Raw genomic sequence first — 18,321 nt, 5'->3', positions numbered from 1 at the left:
TATGTAATATACACTCTGCTAGGGACCCGTCCTCTGCTAGGGACCTGTCCTCTGACTATGGTAATATACACTCTGCTAGGGACCTGTCCTCTGCTAGGGACCTGTCCTCTGACTAGGTAATATACACTCTGCTAGGGACCTGTCCTCTGACTATGGTAAAATACACTCTGCTAGGGACCTGTCCTCTGCTAGGGACCTGTCCTCTGACTAGGTAATATACACTCTGCTAGGGACCTGTCCTCTGACTAGGGACCTGTCCTCTGCTAGGGACCTGTCCTCTGCTAGGGACCTGTCCTCTGACTAGGGACCTGTCCTCTGCTAGGGACCTGTCCTCTGCTAGGGACCTGTCCTCTGCTAGGGACCTGTCCTCTGACTAGGTAAAATAAACTCTGCTAGGGACCTGTCCTCTGCTAGGGACCTGTCCTCTGAGTGTATATTACCATAGTCAGAGGACGGGTCCCTAGTCAGAGGACAGGTCCCTAGCAGAGTGTATATTACCATAGTCAGAGGACGGGTCCCTAGTCAGAGGACAGGTCCCTAGCAGAGTGTATATTACCTAGTCAGAGGACAGGTCCCTAGCAGAGTGTATTTTACCTAGTCAGAGGACAGGTCCCTAGTCAGAGGACAGGTCCCTAGCAGAGGACAGGTCCCTAGCAGAGGACAGGTCCCTAGCAGAGTGTATTTTACCTAGTCAGAGGACAGGTCCCTAGCAGAGGACAGGTCTCTAGCAGAGGACAGGTCCCTAGCAGAGTGTATATTACCTAGTCAGAGGACAGGTCCCTAGCAGAGGACAGGTCCCTAGCAGAGTGTATTTTACCTAGTCAGAGGACAGCTGTTCAGTAGGCACAAAAGAAAAACACTGAGAAAACACTCATAAATGGAATGAAAAACGGAGGTACTTGGTGAACTTGTCCCATAAGAAACATTAGTTTTCCTTTTACATTTTTCTCCGGTATGCCCTATGAACACAGCCCCATTCTCAACCAGGTCATAACCCCATCCCCAAGGAGGTCAGTTCTCAACCATGTCATAACCCCATCCCCAAGGAGGTCAGTTCTCAACCATGTCATAACCCCATCCCCAAGGAGGTCAGTTCTCAACCAGGTCATAACCCCATCCCTGCAGAGGTCAGTTCTCAACCAGGTCATAACCCCATCCCTGCAGAGGTCAGTTCTCAACCAGGTCATAACCCCATCCCTGCAGAGGCCAGTTCTCAACAAAAATATAGAACTACAACAGCTGGAATAGGCAAAGCAACTTAGGCCACTGCAATTGGACTGTACATGCATGGGTGTATACAGATGTAGGATCTGGGTGTATACAGATGTAGGATCTGGGTTTATACAGATGTAGGATCTGGGTGTTTACAGATGTAGGATCTGGATGTTTACAGATGTAGGATCTGGGTATATACAGATGTAGGATCTGGGTGTTTACAGATGTAGGATCTGGGTGTATACTTGAATGGGAATGTACATTCTAAAGTAAAGTGAGAACAGCTCATAGGAGCAGGAGTCTATCTCCTGTTTCTGTAGTGAGGCAGCTTGATGTCCAAGTAGACTCCCTGGACAGGACACTAGTCTATCTCCTGTTTCTGTAGTGAGACAGCTTGATGTACAGTACACCCCCTGAACAGGACGCTAGTCTATCTCCTGTTTCTATAATGAGACAGCTTGATGTACAAGTACACCCCCTGAACAGGACACTAGTCTATCTCCTGTTTATGTAGTGTTAGACAGCTTGATGTACAGTACACCCCCTGGACAGGACGCTAGTCTATCTCCTGTTTCTATAATGAGACAGCTTGATGTACAAGTACACCCCCTGAACAGGACGCTAGTCTATCTCCTGTTTCTGTAGTGAGGCAGCTTGATGTACAAGTACATCCACTGGAAAGGACACTAGTCTATCTCCTGTTTATGTAGTGTTAGGCAGCTTGATGTCCAAGTACGTCCCCTGGACAGGACGCTAGTCTATCACAGGGCCTTACCCCCAATTCATCTCTTTAATGCTGAGTGCCAAGCAGGAAGGCATTGGGTCCCATTTTTAGAGTCTTTGGTGTAGCGGTAAAGAGGCTATTCAACAACCGGAGTGTTCGAATCCCGGTCTGACTGTAAAAATCTGGCGGGAAGTGAGCTGGCAACCGGAGGGTTGCTGGTATCAAATCCTAGATGCCATTGCCTGCCGTTGTGCCCTTGAGCAAGGCACTTAACCCCCCCCCACAACAACAGCTCCCCAGTGTGGCTGCCCCCCCCTGCACCTCTCCAAAACCTGTACGTGTGTGTATGTGTGTCTTTCGGAGGGGTTGGGTTAAAAGCGGAAGTCACAATCGACCAATAACGTGAACTTAATCTTAATGACACGGCCGGGGATCGAACTCCACAACCTTCCAATCTCAGGACGGACACTAACGACAAGGCCACGGAGTTGGAATGTACATTCTAGTCTTTCTATTTCTATGCTGTATAAATCCACACTCACAGGGGTCTTGGAGGGGGGGCTGAGCTCCATCCAGTGCTGTGCCTCCTCAGGGCCCAGCTGTCTGAGGGAGAGGACACACTCTGCCACCGTCCTCTTCCTGGGGTGGTGGGTCTGCAGCCGGAGGACCAGACCACTGCAACGCAGCTGTTGCAGCCGCAACGCAAACACAAAGGTCTCCATGAAGACTGTGTCCTAGGAGGGAGGCAGGCAGGCAGGGAGGGAGGGAGGGAGGAGGCAGGCAGGGAGGGAGGGAGGGAGGGAGGGAGGGAGGGAGGGAGGGAGGGAGGCAGGGAGGGAGGGAGGCAGGGAGGGAGGGAGGGAGGCAGGGAGGGAGGGAGGGAGGGAGGGAGGGAGGGAGGGAGGGAGGGAGGGAGGGAGGGAGGCAGGCAGACAGGCAGGCAGGCAGGGAGGGAGGGAGGGAGGGAGGGAGGGAGGGAGGGAGGGAGGGAGGGAGGGAGGCAGGCAGGCAGGCAGGCAGGCAGGCAGGCAGGCAGGGAGGGAGGGAGGGAGGGAGGGAGGGAGGGAGGGAGGAGGGAGAGGGAGGGAGGGAGGGAGGCAGGCAGGGAGGGAGGGAGGGAGGGAGGGAGGGAGGGAGGGAGGAGGGAGGGAGGGAGGGAGGGAGGGAGGGAGGGAGGCAGGCAGGCAGGGAGGAAGGGAGGGAGGGAGGCAGGGAGGGAGGGAGGGAGGGAGGGAGGGAGGGAGGGAGGGAGGGAGGCAGGGAGGGAGGGAGGGAGGGAGCAGAGAAAGAAGATAAGAGTTCTATTCAATCCACATCGCGGAAGTTAAACTTTACAGCGTGATTGAAATTTAAAGGCAAATGTTCCTGCTTTAGCGGAGACTGCATTCATGGTAAACGCTGCATATGTCGGCTCAATCTGAAATTACATTTACATTTATATTGTGGAATCTGTAAAGCTTGAACAGAGCCCTTATACGGTAGTCCACTCTGGCTCTGTCTGGTAGTCCGCTATCAGAGAATCACTTTGTTTCTTGACTTACTTACCCACTTCCTTGTAGCTCCTAGTGGAGCGAAGAGCCTCAACAGTGCAAATGAATGAACCCCGTTGTCCCTTAGATTCCCTGGGGTATGTCACTATATTCACTGGTACAAACTAATTCCAGGCCAAATAAATCAGTCTGACTTTTCAGGCCTGCAACAGCTCAACAACAGAAAAACACTGTGCCAGAAGAGAGGCTAAACGTCGGTGAGAACTAAAGCCAGCGACGTGGTCAAGGAATATTAGAGCTCTGAGGAGATCTCTCTCTATCTTCCTTGGCAGTGGTCAGGTCTGGGCCCCTATCCACAAAGCCTCTTAGAGTAGGCGTGCTGAATTTTTTTTTTTTTTTTAACCCTTATGCTGCTGGCAATGATCTAGGATCTGTCCATATAATCTTATTAATTTTGATCTAAAAGGCTAAACTGATCCCAGAACAGCACTCCTACTCTGAGACACTTTGTGGATACAGGCCCTGAGCAGGTAATGTAATGCCCAGGGGAATGATATCAGCTGCCAGAGAGAATTACCTTTCCTCTCTATCAAACAGAGCACCAATGTCTAGAATGAGAGTCAGAACTGCTACTTGGATTGGATGTGAAGCTATTAGATAACTGACCATCAGTGGTCCAGTGTTTTAGATAGGTGAGGTGATGCTGGAGTAGCCTGGTTCCAGATCTCTTTGTGCCTTCTTCTTTTCAACTCCCAAGGTCATTGCATGTTTAGGAGTTTGCTATAGGCCTACAACACAAGCAGGTATGGGACCACCAGGCTGATGCTAGTCTATCTAGATGTGATTGGAGTTGTACAGTACATAGAGTTACCTGGTGCCAGATCTGTTTGTGTTGTCTTTCCTACATCACTGATCATAGGAGTTGGTATGACAGCACAAACAGATCTGGTACCAGGCTAAGATGTGGTTGGGATGCGCTAAATAACTTACCGGAGAGCCTTCCTTCACGGAGCTCTTGAACTGTACTGGTTTGGTCATAGTGATGATGCCTTTAAAGCCAATCTTCTGCTGCTCACTGCTGTCCTGAGCGAGGTACACATCCTTACACTGAGAGAAGGAGAGGAAGAAGAATTGGAGGTGTGGCTACAGAGTTGGAGGTGTGGCTACAGAGTTAGAGGTGTGGCTACATAGTTGGAGGTGTGGCTACAGAGTTAGAGGGCTGGCTACAGAGTTAGAGGTGTGGCTACAGAGTTGGGGGTGTGGCTACATAGTTGGAGGTGTGGCTACAGAGTTAGAGGTGTGGCTACAGAGTTGTGGGGGTGGCTACATAGTTGGAGGTGTGGCTACAGAGTTGGGTGTGTGGCTACATAGTTGGAGGTGTGGCTACAGAGTTGGAGGTGTGGCTACAGAGTTGGAGGTGTGGTTACATAGTTGGGGGGGTGGCTACATAGTTGGAGGTGTGGCTACAGAGTTGGGTGTGTGGCTACATAGTTGGAGGTGTGGCTACAGAGTTGGAGGTGTGGCTACAGAGTTGGAGGTGTGGCTACATAGTTGGGGGGTGGCTACATAGTTGGAGGTGTGGCTACAGAGTTGGGTGTGTGGCTACATAGTTGGAGGTGTGGCTACAGAGTTGGAGGAGTGGCTACATAGTTGGAGGTGTGGCTACAGAGTTGGAGGTGTGGCTACAGAGTTGGAGGTGTGGCTACAAAGTTAGAGGTGTGGCTACATAGTTGGGGGGGTGGCTACATAGTTGGAGGTGTGGTTACAGAGTTGGAGGTGTGGCTACAGAGTTGGAGGTGTGGCTACATAGTAAGAGGGCTGGCTAGGTATCATAGTGTATTTATTATACAGGGACTTGTGTCTCATGTCATTTATTTGCTAGTGTATCTACGCTGTTTTAGTTCTGTTATATGATCAGATGACTGTGACCCTTTAAAGTTTTGTTTGGAAAGGACATTGTTGTTCATCATTACTAGTGAGTAACCTCTCAGAAGTTAACAGAGCAGTGACTTGTGAAGAGAGAGGAGATATTGAGATGGAGTTTCTGGGTCCTGGTTTCTGTTCCAACAGTCTGTGACAGAGGCCCCATTCAGCCAGGTACAATGGGCTCTTTAGTCCCCCCCCCTCCCCCCTCCCCCCCTCCCTCCTCCCGGCCTGTAACCGTACCTGTACCAACGTGATCCACACCTGCTCCAGGGCCTCTTGGTAACTCAGCCGGACACACACCTTCCCCAGATCTCTCTGCCATCTCTCATCCCCTGACAACGTGATGGACTCTACAAGACAAGCACACAGAGACATACATTAGCTCAATGGAAAACACAACGTTGTAACCTACACTCTTAAGAAAAAAAGGTTCCAAAAGGTTTCTTCGGCTGTCCCCATAGGAGAACCCTTTTTGGTTCCAGGTAGAACCCTCTGTGGAAAGGGTTCTACATTGAACCCAAAAAGCGTTCTTTAAAGGGTTCTCCTATGGGGACAGCCGAATAACCCTTTTTGGTTCTAGATAGCACTTTTTTTTCTAAGGGTAAGCTATATATTTTTATTTTATTTAACCAGGTAAGTTGACTGAGAACAAATTCTCATTGACAGCAACGGCCTGGGGAATAGTTACAGGGGGGGAGGAGATGAATGAGCCAATTGGAAGCTGGAGATGATTTGGTGACCATGATTGTATGAGTGAACGGAAATCTTAACACTACAGCATACAATGACATTCTAGACGATTCTGTGCTTTCAACGTTGTGGCAACAGTTTGGGGAAGGCCCTTTCCTGTTTCAGCATGATAATTCCCCCGTGCACAAAGTAAGGTCCATACAGAGAGGTTTTTTTTAGATCGGTGTGGAAGAACTTGACTGGCCTGCACAGAGCCCTGACCTCAACCCCATCGAACACCTTTGGGATGAATTGGAACGCCGACTGCGAGCCAGGCCTAATCGCCCAACATCAGTGCCCGACCTCACTAATGCTCTTGTGACAGAATGGAAGCAAGTCCCTGCAGCAATGTTCCAACATCTAGTGGAAAGCCTTCCCAGAAGAGTGGAGGCTGTTATAGCAGCAAAGGGGGGACCAACTCCATATTAATGCCCATGATTTTGGAATGAGATGTTCATGTAGTGTATATACAAGCAATTTGTTTGTACACAAGTCAACACTTTGTTACAGTGAGAAACAAGCTGCCTGCCTGTCTAGCTGGGGAAATGTCTAGAAACAAGCTGCCTGCCTGTCTAGCTGGGGAAATGTCTAGAAACAAGCTGCCTGCCTGTCTAGCTGGGGAAATGTCTAGAAACAAGCTGCCTGCCTGTCTAGCTGGGGAAATGTCTAGAAACAAGCTGCCTGCCTGTCTAGCTGGGGAAATGTCTAGAAACAAGCTGCCTGCCTGTCTAGCTGGGGAAATGTCTAGAAACAAGCTGCCTGCCTGTCTAGCTGGGGAAATGTCTAGAAACAAGCTGCCTGCCTGTCTAGCTGGGGAAATGTCTAGAAACAAGCTGCCTGCCTGTCTAGCTGGGGAAATGTCTAGAAACAAGCTGCCTGCCTGTCTAGCTGGGGAAATGTCTAGAAACAAGCTGCCTGCCTGTCTAGCTGGGGAAATGTCTAGAAACAAGCTGCCTGCCTGTCTAGCTGGGGAAATGTCTAGAAACAAGCTGCCTGCCTGTCTAGCTGGGGAAATGTCTAGAAACAAGCTGCCCGCCTGTCTAGCTGGGGAAATGTCTAGAAACAAGCTGCCTGCCTGTCTAGCTGGGGAAATGTCTGTCTTTATGTTGAGAGTCCATAGTGTTATCTAAGCATTGGAATGCTGCCTACCCTGGAGCGACCGACTAGACCAACCTATGTGAAAACATTTGGAAGTAATTACTGTGTCTTCCATTTCACGATTTCTCAATACTGAGCAGGCAGAGCAGAATGATCTCAATCTGACTCAGTCAGTCATACAGGGTGGTGAACGATCTCAATCTGACTGAGTCAGTCATACAGGGAGCTGAACGATCTCAATCTGACTCAGTCAGTCATACAGGGTGGTGAACGATCTCAATCTGACTCAGTCAGTCATACAGGGAGCTGAACGATCTCAATCTGACTCAGTCAGTCATACAGGGTGGTGAACGATCTCAATCTGACTCAGTCAGTCATACAGGGTGGTGAACGATCTCAATCTGACTCAGTCAGTCATACAGGGAGCTGAACGATCTCAATCTGACTCAGTCAGTCATACAGGGAGCTGACCGATCTCAATCTGACTCAGTCAGTCATACAGGGAGCTGAACGATCTCAATCTGACTCAGTCAGTCATACAGGGAGCTGAACGATCTCAATCTGACTCAGTCAGTCATACAGGGAGCTGAACGATCTCAATCTGACTCAGTCAGTCATACAGGGAGCTGAACGATCTCAATCTGACTCAGTCAGTCATACAGGGAGCTGACCGATCTCAATCTGACTCAGTCAGTCATACAGGGAGCTGAACGATCTCAATCTGACTCAGTCAGTCATACAGGGAGCTGAACGATCTCAATCTGACTCAGTCAGTCATACAGGGAGCTGAACGATCTCAATCTGACTCAGTCAGTCATACAGGGTGGTGAACGATCTCAATCTGACTCAGTCAGTCATACAGGGAGCTGAACGATCTCAATCTGACTCAGTCAGTCATACAGGGAGCTGAACGATCTCAATCTGACTCAGTCAGTCATACAGGGAGCTGAACGATCTCAATCTGACTCAGTCAGTCATACAGGGAGCTGAACGATCTCAATCTGACTCAGTCAGTCATACAGGGAGCTGAACGATCTCAATCTGACTCAGTCAGTCATACAGGGAGCTGACCGATCTCAATCTGACTCAGTCAGTCATACAGGGAGCTGAACGATCTCAATCTGACTCAGTCAGTCATACAGGGAGCTGAACGATCTCAATCTGACTCAGTCAGTCATACAGGGAGCTGAACGATCTCAATCTGACTCAGTCAGTCATACAGGGAGCTGACCGATCTCAATCTGACTCAGTCAGTCATACAGGGAGCTGAACGATCTCAATCTGACTCAGTCAGTCATACAGGGTGGTGAACGATCTCAATCTGACTCAGTCAGTCATACAGGGAGCTGAACGGTCTCATTTATCCAACACAACTATAACGCTCGTACAGCATCCAGAGCCTATTCTGAGAGGGATTTCTCCTGCTAATCCTCAGCTGGTTGCTGCTGGAGTAAAACGTGCTTTTATAAACCCATTCACTGAGCAACATCTCTAAATGCAATCGCGTGTTAAAAACAGTTTTGGTGTATGATTAAAAAGAGCTACTATTTTTATTTCTCAACTGGTAATTGAAGTGGCCTCCCATTCACCATTCAAATGCAGGCAACAGGCTATCAGCGCCTCACCCATCACTTTACAATGTGAGCTGGAGGCAGAACTCATTTTGAAAACATACTTAATTGTTTAAAACCTGAATGTTTTACTACATATTATGAGGCATGTCTTACCTTGCTTCAAAGTAGCCTTTAGGCACAATCCAACCGTGGAAACTTGGGAGACAATTATTTTATAAAGACTTCATAGGCGGCGCGTGAGTTTCAAGTTTGGGGAAGCTTACAATTTATCCTACCGTTTCTACATGGCAGTTATGATTTTCAAAAGCACATTTGCGTAGAACAGTTTAATTTCAATAATAATATATATATATATTTTTTTTTTTTGTCATTTAGCAGACGCTCTTATTCAGAGCGACTTACAGTAAGTGAGTGCATACATTACATGTTTTTTTGTTTTGTGTTTTTTGTTATTTTTTATAGTATATATATTTTTTTTATATATATACAGTGGGGAAAAAAAGTATTTAGTCAGCCACCAATTGTGCAACTTCTCCCACTTAAAAAGATGAGAGAGGCCTGTAATTTTCATCATAGGTACACGTCAACTATGACAGACAAAATGAGAAAAAAAATTCCAGAAAATCTTATTGTAAGATTTTTTATGAATTTATTTGCAAATTATGGTGGAAAATAAGTATTTGGTCAATAACAAAAGTTACTCAATACTTTGTTATATACCTTTTGTTGGCAATGACACAGGTCAAACGTTTTCTGTAAGTCTTCACAAGGTTTTCACACACTGTTGCTGGTATTTTGGCCCATTCCTCCATGCAGATCTCCTCTAGAGCAGTGATGTTTTGGGGCTGTCGCTGGGCAACTCCCTCCAAAGATTTTCTATGGGGTTGAGATCTGGAGACTGGCTAGGCCACTCCAGGACCTTGAAATGCTTCTTACGAAGCCACTCCTTCGTTGCCCGGGCGGTGTGTTTGGGATCATTGTCATGCTGAAAGACCCAGCCACGTTTCATCTTCAATGCCCTTGCTGATGGAAGGAGGTTTTCACTCAAAATCTCACGATACATGGCCCCATTCATTCTTTCCTTTACACGGATCAGTCGTCCTGGTCCCTTTGCAGAAAAACAGCCCCAAAGCATGATGTTTCCACCCCCATGCTTCACAGTAGGTATGGTGTTCTTTGGATGCAACTCAGCATTCTTTGTCCTCCAAACACGACGAGTTGAGTTTTTACCAAAAAGTTCTATTTTGGTTTCATCTGACCATATGACATTCTCCCAATCCTCTTCTGGATCATCCAAATGCACTCTAGCAAACTTCAGACGGGCCTGGACATGTACTGGCTTAAGCAGGGGGACACGTCTGTTACTGCAGGATTTGAGTCCCTGGCGGCGTAGTGTGTTACTGATGGTAGGCTTTGTTACTTTGATCCCAGCTCTCTGCAGGTCATTCACTAGGTCCCCCTGTGTCATTCTGGGATTTTTGCTCACCGTTCTTGTGATCATTTTGACCCCCACGGGGTGAGATCTTGCGTGGAGCCCCAGATCGAGGGAGATTATCAGTGGTCTTGTATGTCTTCCATTTCCTAATAATTGCTCCCACAGTTGATTTATTCAAACCAAGCTGCTTACCTATTGCAGATTCAGTCTTCCCAGCCTGGTGCAGGTCTACAATTTTGTTTCTCGTGTCCTTTGACAGCTCTTTGGTCTTGGCCATAGTGGAGTTTGTAGTGTGACTGTTTGAGGTTGTGGACAGGTGTCTTTTATACTGATAACAAGTTCAAACAGGTGCCATTAATACAGGTAACGAGTGGAAGACACAGGAGCCTCTTAAAGTAGAAGTTACAGGTCTGTGAGAGCCAAAAATCTTGCTTGTTTGTAGGTGACCAAATACTTATTTTCCACCATAATTTGCAAATAAATTCATAAAAATCCTACAATGTGATTTTCTGGATTTTTTTTCCTCAATTTGTCTGTCATAGTTGACGTGTACCTATGATGAAAATTACAGGCCTCTCTCATCTTTTTAAGTGGGAGAACTTGCACAATTGGTGGCTGACTAAATACTTTTTTTCCCCACTGTATATTTTTTTTCTTTATACTGGCCCCCCGTGGGAAATGAACCCACAACCCTGGCGTTGCAAACGCCATGCTCTACCAACTGAGCTACATTCCTGCCGGCCATTCCCTCCCCTACCCTGGACGACGCTGGGCCAATTGTGCGCCGCCCCATGGGTCTCCCGGTCACGGCCGGCTACGACAGAGCCTGGATTTCGAACCAGGATCTCTAGTGGCACAGCTAGCACTGCGATGCAGTGCCTTAGACCACTGCGCCACTCAGGAGTACTTTTTTGTTTCTCAAAATCATTGTCACGTGGTAAAAATAAAAATCTGAATAAAACTGATACAAATCTAAAAGTTAAAAGTCAGCTAATGTGAGATCACCAGCCATATGGACATATTGATACACCGTGATCCATTGGCGGCTAAAGAAATTAGCGCATGGAACTCACAGCCTATAGGCCAATGCAGCAGTAGGCCTATAACTTCCATTGCTCTTTCACACCGAGGATTGGTGATTATCGTAGGGGAGATTGCTGGAAAGATTTTTCAAATAGCTTACTATGAGGAACTATATATTTTTTAATAGTATCATTCGCAAAAAAACACTTTACTACATTTCCAAGCAGCAGGCCAGGTAGGGTACTATGTGGTAACTAGCTAGCAACCTTACTACCAGATCGTCTGAGGTCAAATGCATTAAAAAGATAGTGTAACATAACTGCAGCTCTAAATGTTTCCACTAGTGACTGATAGCTTTACAGTTAATGTTACTTTATAGCCTTTTAGCTATTTCACACAGCATTTTATGTCATATAGCTAGATAGCTAGCTACGTTTTTAAGAGAGAGCTTTTCAGTTGGCATCTCCCCCCCCCCCTGTTTTCAGTCACAGGTGGGGACTGGATTAGGTGTGAGCAGTGAAGGAGGTGGACTCATGAGTTGTGTTCCAGTTTGACTGGAGATAGCTTTATTTATGACCTATTTACAAATTAGAATTGTGCAATAGCATAGCAGAGCATAAGAGAATTGACACATCAATGTTACACTGAGTTAATTAGTTAAGTTATTGTTATTAAATGTTATATTCCAATGTTATTTACTGTTATTAGTTATATCCCATTCCAATTATAATTTTTTGTATGAATTAAAAACAACTATTGAAAACATTTTGCTCCTGAATGTCATTTTAAAGACTGCTGGGATTTAAAATCTTGCATTATTCAAATATTATTTAGTGCAATTGTATGGTAAAGGAACAACAAAGAAAGAACAAAGAAAATTAATGTGCAGATGAGTTAAAAAGAGGGACTTTACATCAAATCTCCTCATAGTGCGGATATTAATGGTAACATGTGCAACACCATTTCCCCCCCATATTTTATTTAAATAATTAAAATAAGACAACTCGACTTAGCTTTGAAGTATTACTTATTAAAGAAATTCTAAATAAAACGGATTAAATGGATTTTAACACACTTGTGTGAAACCCTATGCCATAATCTTCTACCGGGGTAACTGGCACCCCCAGTTACCCCGGTACTTTAAAAAAAACGCCCCTTTTCTAAAAACAACATTTCATGAAATAACAAAAAAAGGGTAAACTGTAGCCATTTATTTCCCTTTATAGTTTATTCGCCTAAGCATGACCATCCACATACTATTTTTGTTCTCCAAATGTTGCTTTTTTGTCAGCAATTAGACATTGTTCATAGGGGGGGGCTAGTTACCCCCTAGTACCCTACATCTATGCATGCTCAGGACCACATGCTCCCTCAACATTATCAGGACAGAAAAATCTGAGATGTGCTCATTGCTCACATTGAGCAGTCCATTCAGAAGTCTATGAAAAAATGGACAAATCTCATAACTGATGGTTATGAAATAAACCAAAACTTGTTTCTGACAAGTGTAGAAGGTTGTGAACTCTGCAAACAACGTTTCCGCTCCGAGAATGAGAACGGTAAATTACTGCAATTAATACATGCATGAACATAAATGAATGTAACCAAATGACGGGGATTAACGGTACATTTACTACTGGTGACATATTTAAATGGGGAATTTATAAATAAATAAAAATCTAAGGGCAAACAATTCACACAATTTAACAATGAATGCGCAAGAATTGGCGGGAGACGGCTGAGCCATTCTGGAGAGAGACTGGCCCGTGTCTTCGCCACACACCCCTTCTTGTCTCAACATTTTAAATGTTCCTGAAGACACATTATCTTCACACATATTTAAGATGCTTTTCACTGACAGCAACAACTCAGTAATCAGATAGACCTATCACCACGCGCGCTGCCCAAATTCAAAAGAAGATTCTGGATTCCTATGTGGCTAAGTCTTGCTTTCTGGTTAAGTATTTTTAATGATTTAATTTATTTCTGTATAGACAGGAGTAATTATATAATTTCAGCAAATGTATTTTCATATCTATTGGACCCACCGCTATGACATTTCTCTCCTGTTTTACACTCTCAGAAAAAAAAAAGGTTCTATCTAGAACCTGAAATGGTCCTTTGGCTGTTCCCATAGGAGAACCCTTTGAAGAACCCTTTTTGGTTCCAGGTAGAACACTTTTGGGTTTCATGTAAAACCCTTTCCACAGAGGGTTCTAGATGGAACCCAAAATAGTTATACCGGGAACCAAAAAGGGTTCTACCTGGATCTAAAAGGGGTTCTTCTATGGGAACAGCCGAAGAAACCTTTTGGAGAAAAAAATTTCTACAAGCGTGTTGGTTTTCATATCAACTTTCTTTCGTTGTCCAGAAGCCAAAGGCACAATCCTAGTCATATTAGCAACCCATCCTAGTCATATTAGCAACCCATCCTAGTCATATTAGCAACCCGTCCTAGTCATATTAGCAACCCATCCTAGTCATATTAGCAACCCATCCTAGTCATATTAGCAACCCATCCTAGTCATATTAGCATCCCATCCTAGTGATATTAGCATCCCATCCTAGTCATATTAGCATCCCATCCTAGTGATATTAGCATCCCATCCTAGTCATATTAGCATCCCATCCTAGTCATATTAGCATCCCATCCTAGTGATATTAGCATCCCATCCTAGTCATATTAGCATCCCATCCTAGTCATATTAGCCTCCCATCCTAGTCATATTAGCATCCCATCCTAGTCATATTAGCAACCCATCCTAGTCATATTAGCATCCCATCCTAGTCATATTAGCATCCCATCCTAGTCATATTAGCAACCCATCCTAGTCATATTAGCATCCCATCCTAGTGATATTAGCATCCCATCCTAGTCATATTAGCATCCCATCCTAGTCATATTAGCATCCCATCCTAGTCATATTAGCATCCCATCCTAGTCATATTAGCAACACATCCTAGTCATATTAGCATCCCATCCTAGTCATATTAGCAACCCATCCTAGTCATATTAGCAACCCATCCTAGTCATATTAGCAACCCATCCTAGTCATATTAGCAACCCATCCTAGTCATATTAGCAACACATCCTAGTTGTTGCATCTTTAGATTCCCCCTCTTACATTTCTAACAGAGATTGTCATCTGTCTAATATGGAACCGCTAACACGTGCGCTGTTTAAATGGTGTTTTCCCAGGTGCGCTGTTTAGAATGGTGTTTTGCCCAGGTGCTCTGTTTAGAATGGTGTTTGCCAAGGTGCTCTGTTTAGAATGGTGTTTGCCAAGGTGCGCTGTTTAAATGGTGTTTTCCCAGGTGCGCTGTTTAGAATGGTGTTTTGCCCAGGTGCTCTGTTTAGAATGGTGTTTGCCAAGGTGCTCTGTTTAGAATGGTGTTTGCCAAGGTGCGCTGTTTAGAATGGTGTTTGCCAAGGTGCGCTGTTTAGAATGGTGTTTGCCAAGGTGCGCTGTTTAGAATGGTGTTATCCCGCAAATTGCATTTTGGCAAATGTTTGAAAATGAAGTTGTATTGGCTGCTTCATTACATGAGTTGCATGTTCTGTTAAGATGCATTGCCATAATCTAAATATGATGTATGTCATTCTGAGCACTGTGGGTGGACGCCCTAATGAGTTATGCACCCAATGCATATGGGTCCGGTAAATTTCTCAAATGGTGGCTAAATTAAAATCTCCCCGGTCACGTTGTCCGGCGCCACATTTTCCTAACGGAAACCCTGGTGTGTGTGTGTGTGTGTGTGTGTAATGGTTACCAAGGCTACGGCTGCTCTCCAGTAACTCCGTCTTCGAGGATGACGCACTGCTGCTCTGGACACTGGACACACGGTCGTAACGCTGCATCAGGACAAACAAACACAATGTGTTAGACAATAGACACGCTGTCGCAACAAACACAGCGACAACATTGTGTGCGTGACATCAAGGCAAAGTCAACAGGACATGAACAGGATGCTCAAACAGCCTCTGTATAATTATGTACCGGTATGCACGATTGCACTACACTAAACTACACAGCAACAGCTGTAGAGGTAGTTTCCCCCAATAAGGCATTATGAAAACAATACGACACACTAAGAACAGCCAAAGACTCTAATCACAAAGTTCTGGCCAGGATAAACCAGGTACAATATACGTCCCAAATGGCAGCCTATTTCCTTTATAGTGCACTTCTTTTGACCATGGCCCATAGGTCACTATAAAGGCAATAGAATGCAATTTGGGGCTTAAGTCCAGGAGTAACATCAGTTCAGACTGAAACACATGCAGCTCTGAAGTTTATAACGTTATTTATCACGAGGTTCTGTACGAGAGATTGTCATGTTTATTGTGGTTTTGGGCGAGACATGAGACGGAGTATTCATAACGACTTCACTATCGATATATATACCTGGTAACAAATGGGTTGTTAATGACAAGCGGATACGATGCAATACAACACGATATCCCTTATATCACTAATACAGCTAAGAGAACCCCACCCACCCAGACAGCCCTAACCAAACCCTTTGTAATACACTACATAACTGTGATTGATTACCACGTCATTCAACACAATTAACAGAGATTTGCTCCGTCTTTTACAGACAGGGAGTTGAGTAACGGTCAATGAAAACATTGACAGTACAAGAGACGCACAATGACTTAAGAGGACAGAAATATGTATGGCAGCTCATTGGTGGATTTAGGCTTGGTTTACAGGGGCGGTGCTGAGTTAAATAATACAGGTGTTTGGTTATTACATAAACATAAACCTCACCTGTATGTGGCTGTGAGGGCTGGAGTTGGACAGATCAAACATGGATTTGCTCAGACTCTGTCTTCCAGTCTTCATATCCCCACCTGAAAGCCAAGCAAACCAAGAGGATTTATCCCAACGTGAAAGTCAAGCAAACAGTTACTAAGACACAGGAACATATTAGATTATGCAATGTCAACCTTTCTTAGAGTGATGATTTTCTATTTTATTTTTCTGATATTCTAGTTACACACCTGATTCAGAGGTCCTGGTCTCTCCTCGCGCTAAAATAATGTAAAGGGTACATATTCGCAAACTGTCGAACATTTGGAAAAATCCAAAACGGAAGATGCAAAACAGTACCTAGGGTTCCATCCAATTGGAGACAGATTTTCAAGCGAATATTCAAAAATCTGCATAAAGAATATATGCGAATTTTCCCACCAGTGGTGTTTCCACCAAACCGCCTTGTTGCAGATAAAAAAATAATTGCGTGATATAGTGAAAAATGTACTTTTTTGCTTAAGTTTTTATGTACCGATTTTTAATTTTTTCAACTCTACGGATAGTTTTGTCACAAAAACTGTTGCGTTAAATAGCAACTGTGCCTACTCTGGTCTTGCGCTCTAGACAACAACTCGGAGATAAAGGTAGTCTAAATGATGAGATTATTATGGTCAGAGCAATAATATTTTTCTTTGTCAAACGGCAGTCAAGGCAAGCATCGATCATCATGTCACCAGAATCAGACCCTCAACATTTATTGGAAATGAGCATCAAGCTCATACCGTGCACATTATTACAGTACAGGGTTAGTGTTAGATTTTTTTAAAAACACCCCCCTCCCCAACGTAAAAAATATTTCACATGACCCTCCCCTTGTACTGTAAAAAACTAAGTGCACACCCTCCCATCTCATAAAAACAACTCAAAAACAATGATTACCACCACAAATAACAACAACTGTAGTAACCCTGTGTTTATAAACGTGGATATAGACTTGACCACTTCAGCATGGTTTTGTGGCACAGTCGATGCCACAAAGAGCTAACGGGACAGAAGTTGAGGGTTCACGGACCACCGCGGACGACCTCACCTTCCCTGCCTGTCTCATTACACTACGATCAGAGCCGGCTGCAGACAACGATCAACCAGGGCGAAATCAGATGTAACATTTTGATGCTATATTTATAATTATTTATAACGATTTTCCACCGACAGGTTTCTGTGGCAATGCACCACACACAACCAATAAACGACCATTAACCGATTACCAACTTCGAGCGCTTCATCATGGTTTGCGTTTTCAACACCACAATCAAAAAGATTGTGGGGTCGTTGTGGGTGATTTCTATGTGGAGAAATAACAAGGGCACTGACAGCTGTCAGTGTAGCTAGCTAGCATGCTAACCTTATCTAGCTAACTAATGTTAGCTGTTGTTGCTACACCTTATTCAAAAGCTTTGCCAGCTAGGCTATGGCTGTTTCTGGAGCTGCATTTGTCATAAGCATGCAGGGAAAACATTGTCTTTGACATCTATTGTTATATCCAAAGTTTTGGCATCTTCCATAAATTGTGACCATGAATTTGCCATAGAAACAGAAAGAATAAGATGAAGCTCTGGTAATATTCATCTTGGGGAGGTGTTCCAAACTCAAATCAAATCAAATTGTATTTGTCACATGCGCTGAATACAACAGGTGTAGACCTTACCATGAAATGCTTACTTACAAGCCCTTAACCAACAACGCAGTTCAAGAAAGAGTGAAGAAAATATTGACTAAATAAACGAAAGTAAAAAATAAATAAAAGTAACATAATAAAATAACAACAACAAGGCTATATACAGGAGGTACCGGTACCGAGTCAATGTGCTGGGGTACATGTTAGTCAAGGTAATTTGTACATATAGGTAGGGGTAAAGTGACTATGCATAGATATTAAACAGCGAGTAGCAGCAGTGTAAAAACAAAGGGGGGGGTCAATGTAAATAGTCAGGGTGGCCATTTGATTAATTGTTCATCCACTAAACGTTCATCACTGACCACCTTCCGGAGACACTTGAAACCCTACCTCTTTAAGGAATACCTGGAATAGTATAAAAGTAATCCTTTTAAACCCCCCCTCCCCCAGTGGTGGTTGTCCCACTGGCTATCCTAAGTTGAATGCACCAATTTGTAAGTCGCTCTGGATAAGAGAAGAGCGTCTGCTAAATGACTTAAATGTAATGTAAATGAAACATAAGTTTGTATTTGCTCCATGGCTCACGTAACCAAGTGTAGGGCAAAGCGAAAAGCTGCAGACAGAGACGGAAGAAGGTAAGAGGAAGTGAGACGCCAAGCTGTTTTTTTT

At 44.7% G+C, this 18,321-nt stretch overlaps 1 protein-coding gene across 1 annotated transcript in view; it reads right to left on the bottom strand.

The window, feature by feature from the left end:
- LOC121539725 (tandem C2 domains nuclear protein-like) overlaps positions 1-16,064 on the bottom strand; it is a 33,663-nt gene extending 17,599 nt beyond the window's left edge. The window contains exons 1-5 of the mRNA XM_041848439.1: positions 15,990-16,064; positions 14,986-15,067; positions 5,596-5,705; positions 4,420-4,536; positions 2,482-2,673 (exon numbers count right to left, since the gene is read on the bottom strand). Of these exons, the coding sequence (XP_041704373.1) occupies positions 2,482-2,673; positions 4,420-4,536; positions 5,596-5,705; positions 14,986-15,067; positions 15,990-16,064 (576 nt within the window). The remainder of the gene's footprint in view (positions 1-2,481; positions 2,674-4,419; positions 4,537-5,595; positions 5,706-14,985; positions 15,068-15,989) is intronic.
- Between the last annotated feature and the right edge of the window lie 2,257 nt (positions 16,065-18,321).

This window comes from Coregonus clupeaformis, chromosome 25 (assembly GCF_020615455.1).
Source record: "Coregonus clupeaformis isolate EN_2021a chromosome 25, ASM2061545v1, whole genome shotgun sequence".
NCBI classification, from domain to species: Eukaryota; Metazoa; Chordata; class Actinopteri; order Salmoniformes; family Salmonidae; genus Coregonus; species Coregonus clupeaformis.
Note: the sequence above shows the minus strand (reverse complement) of the source record. Positions and strands in the feature narration are given on the sequence as shown.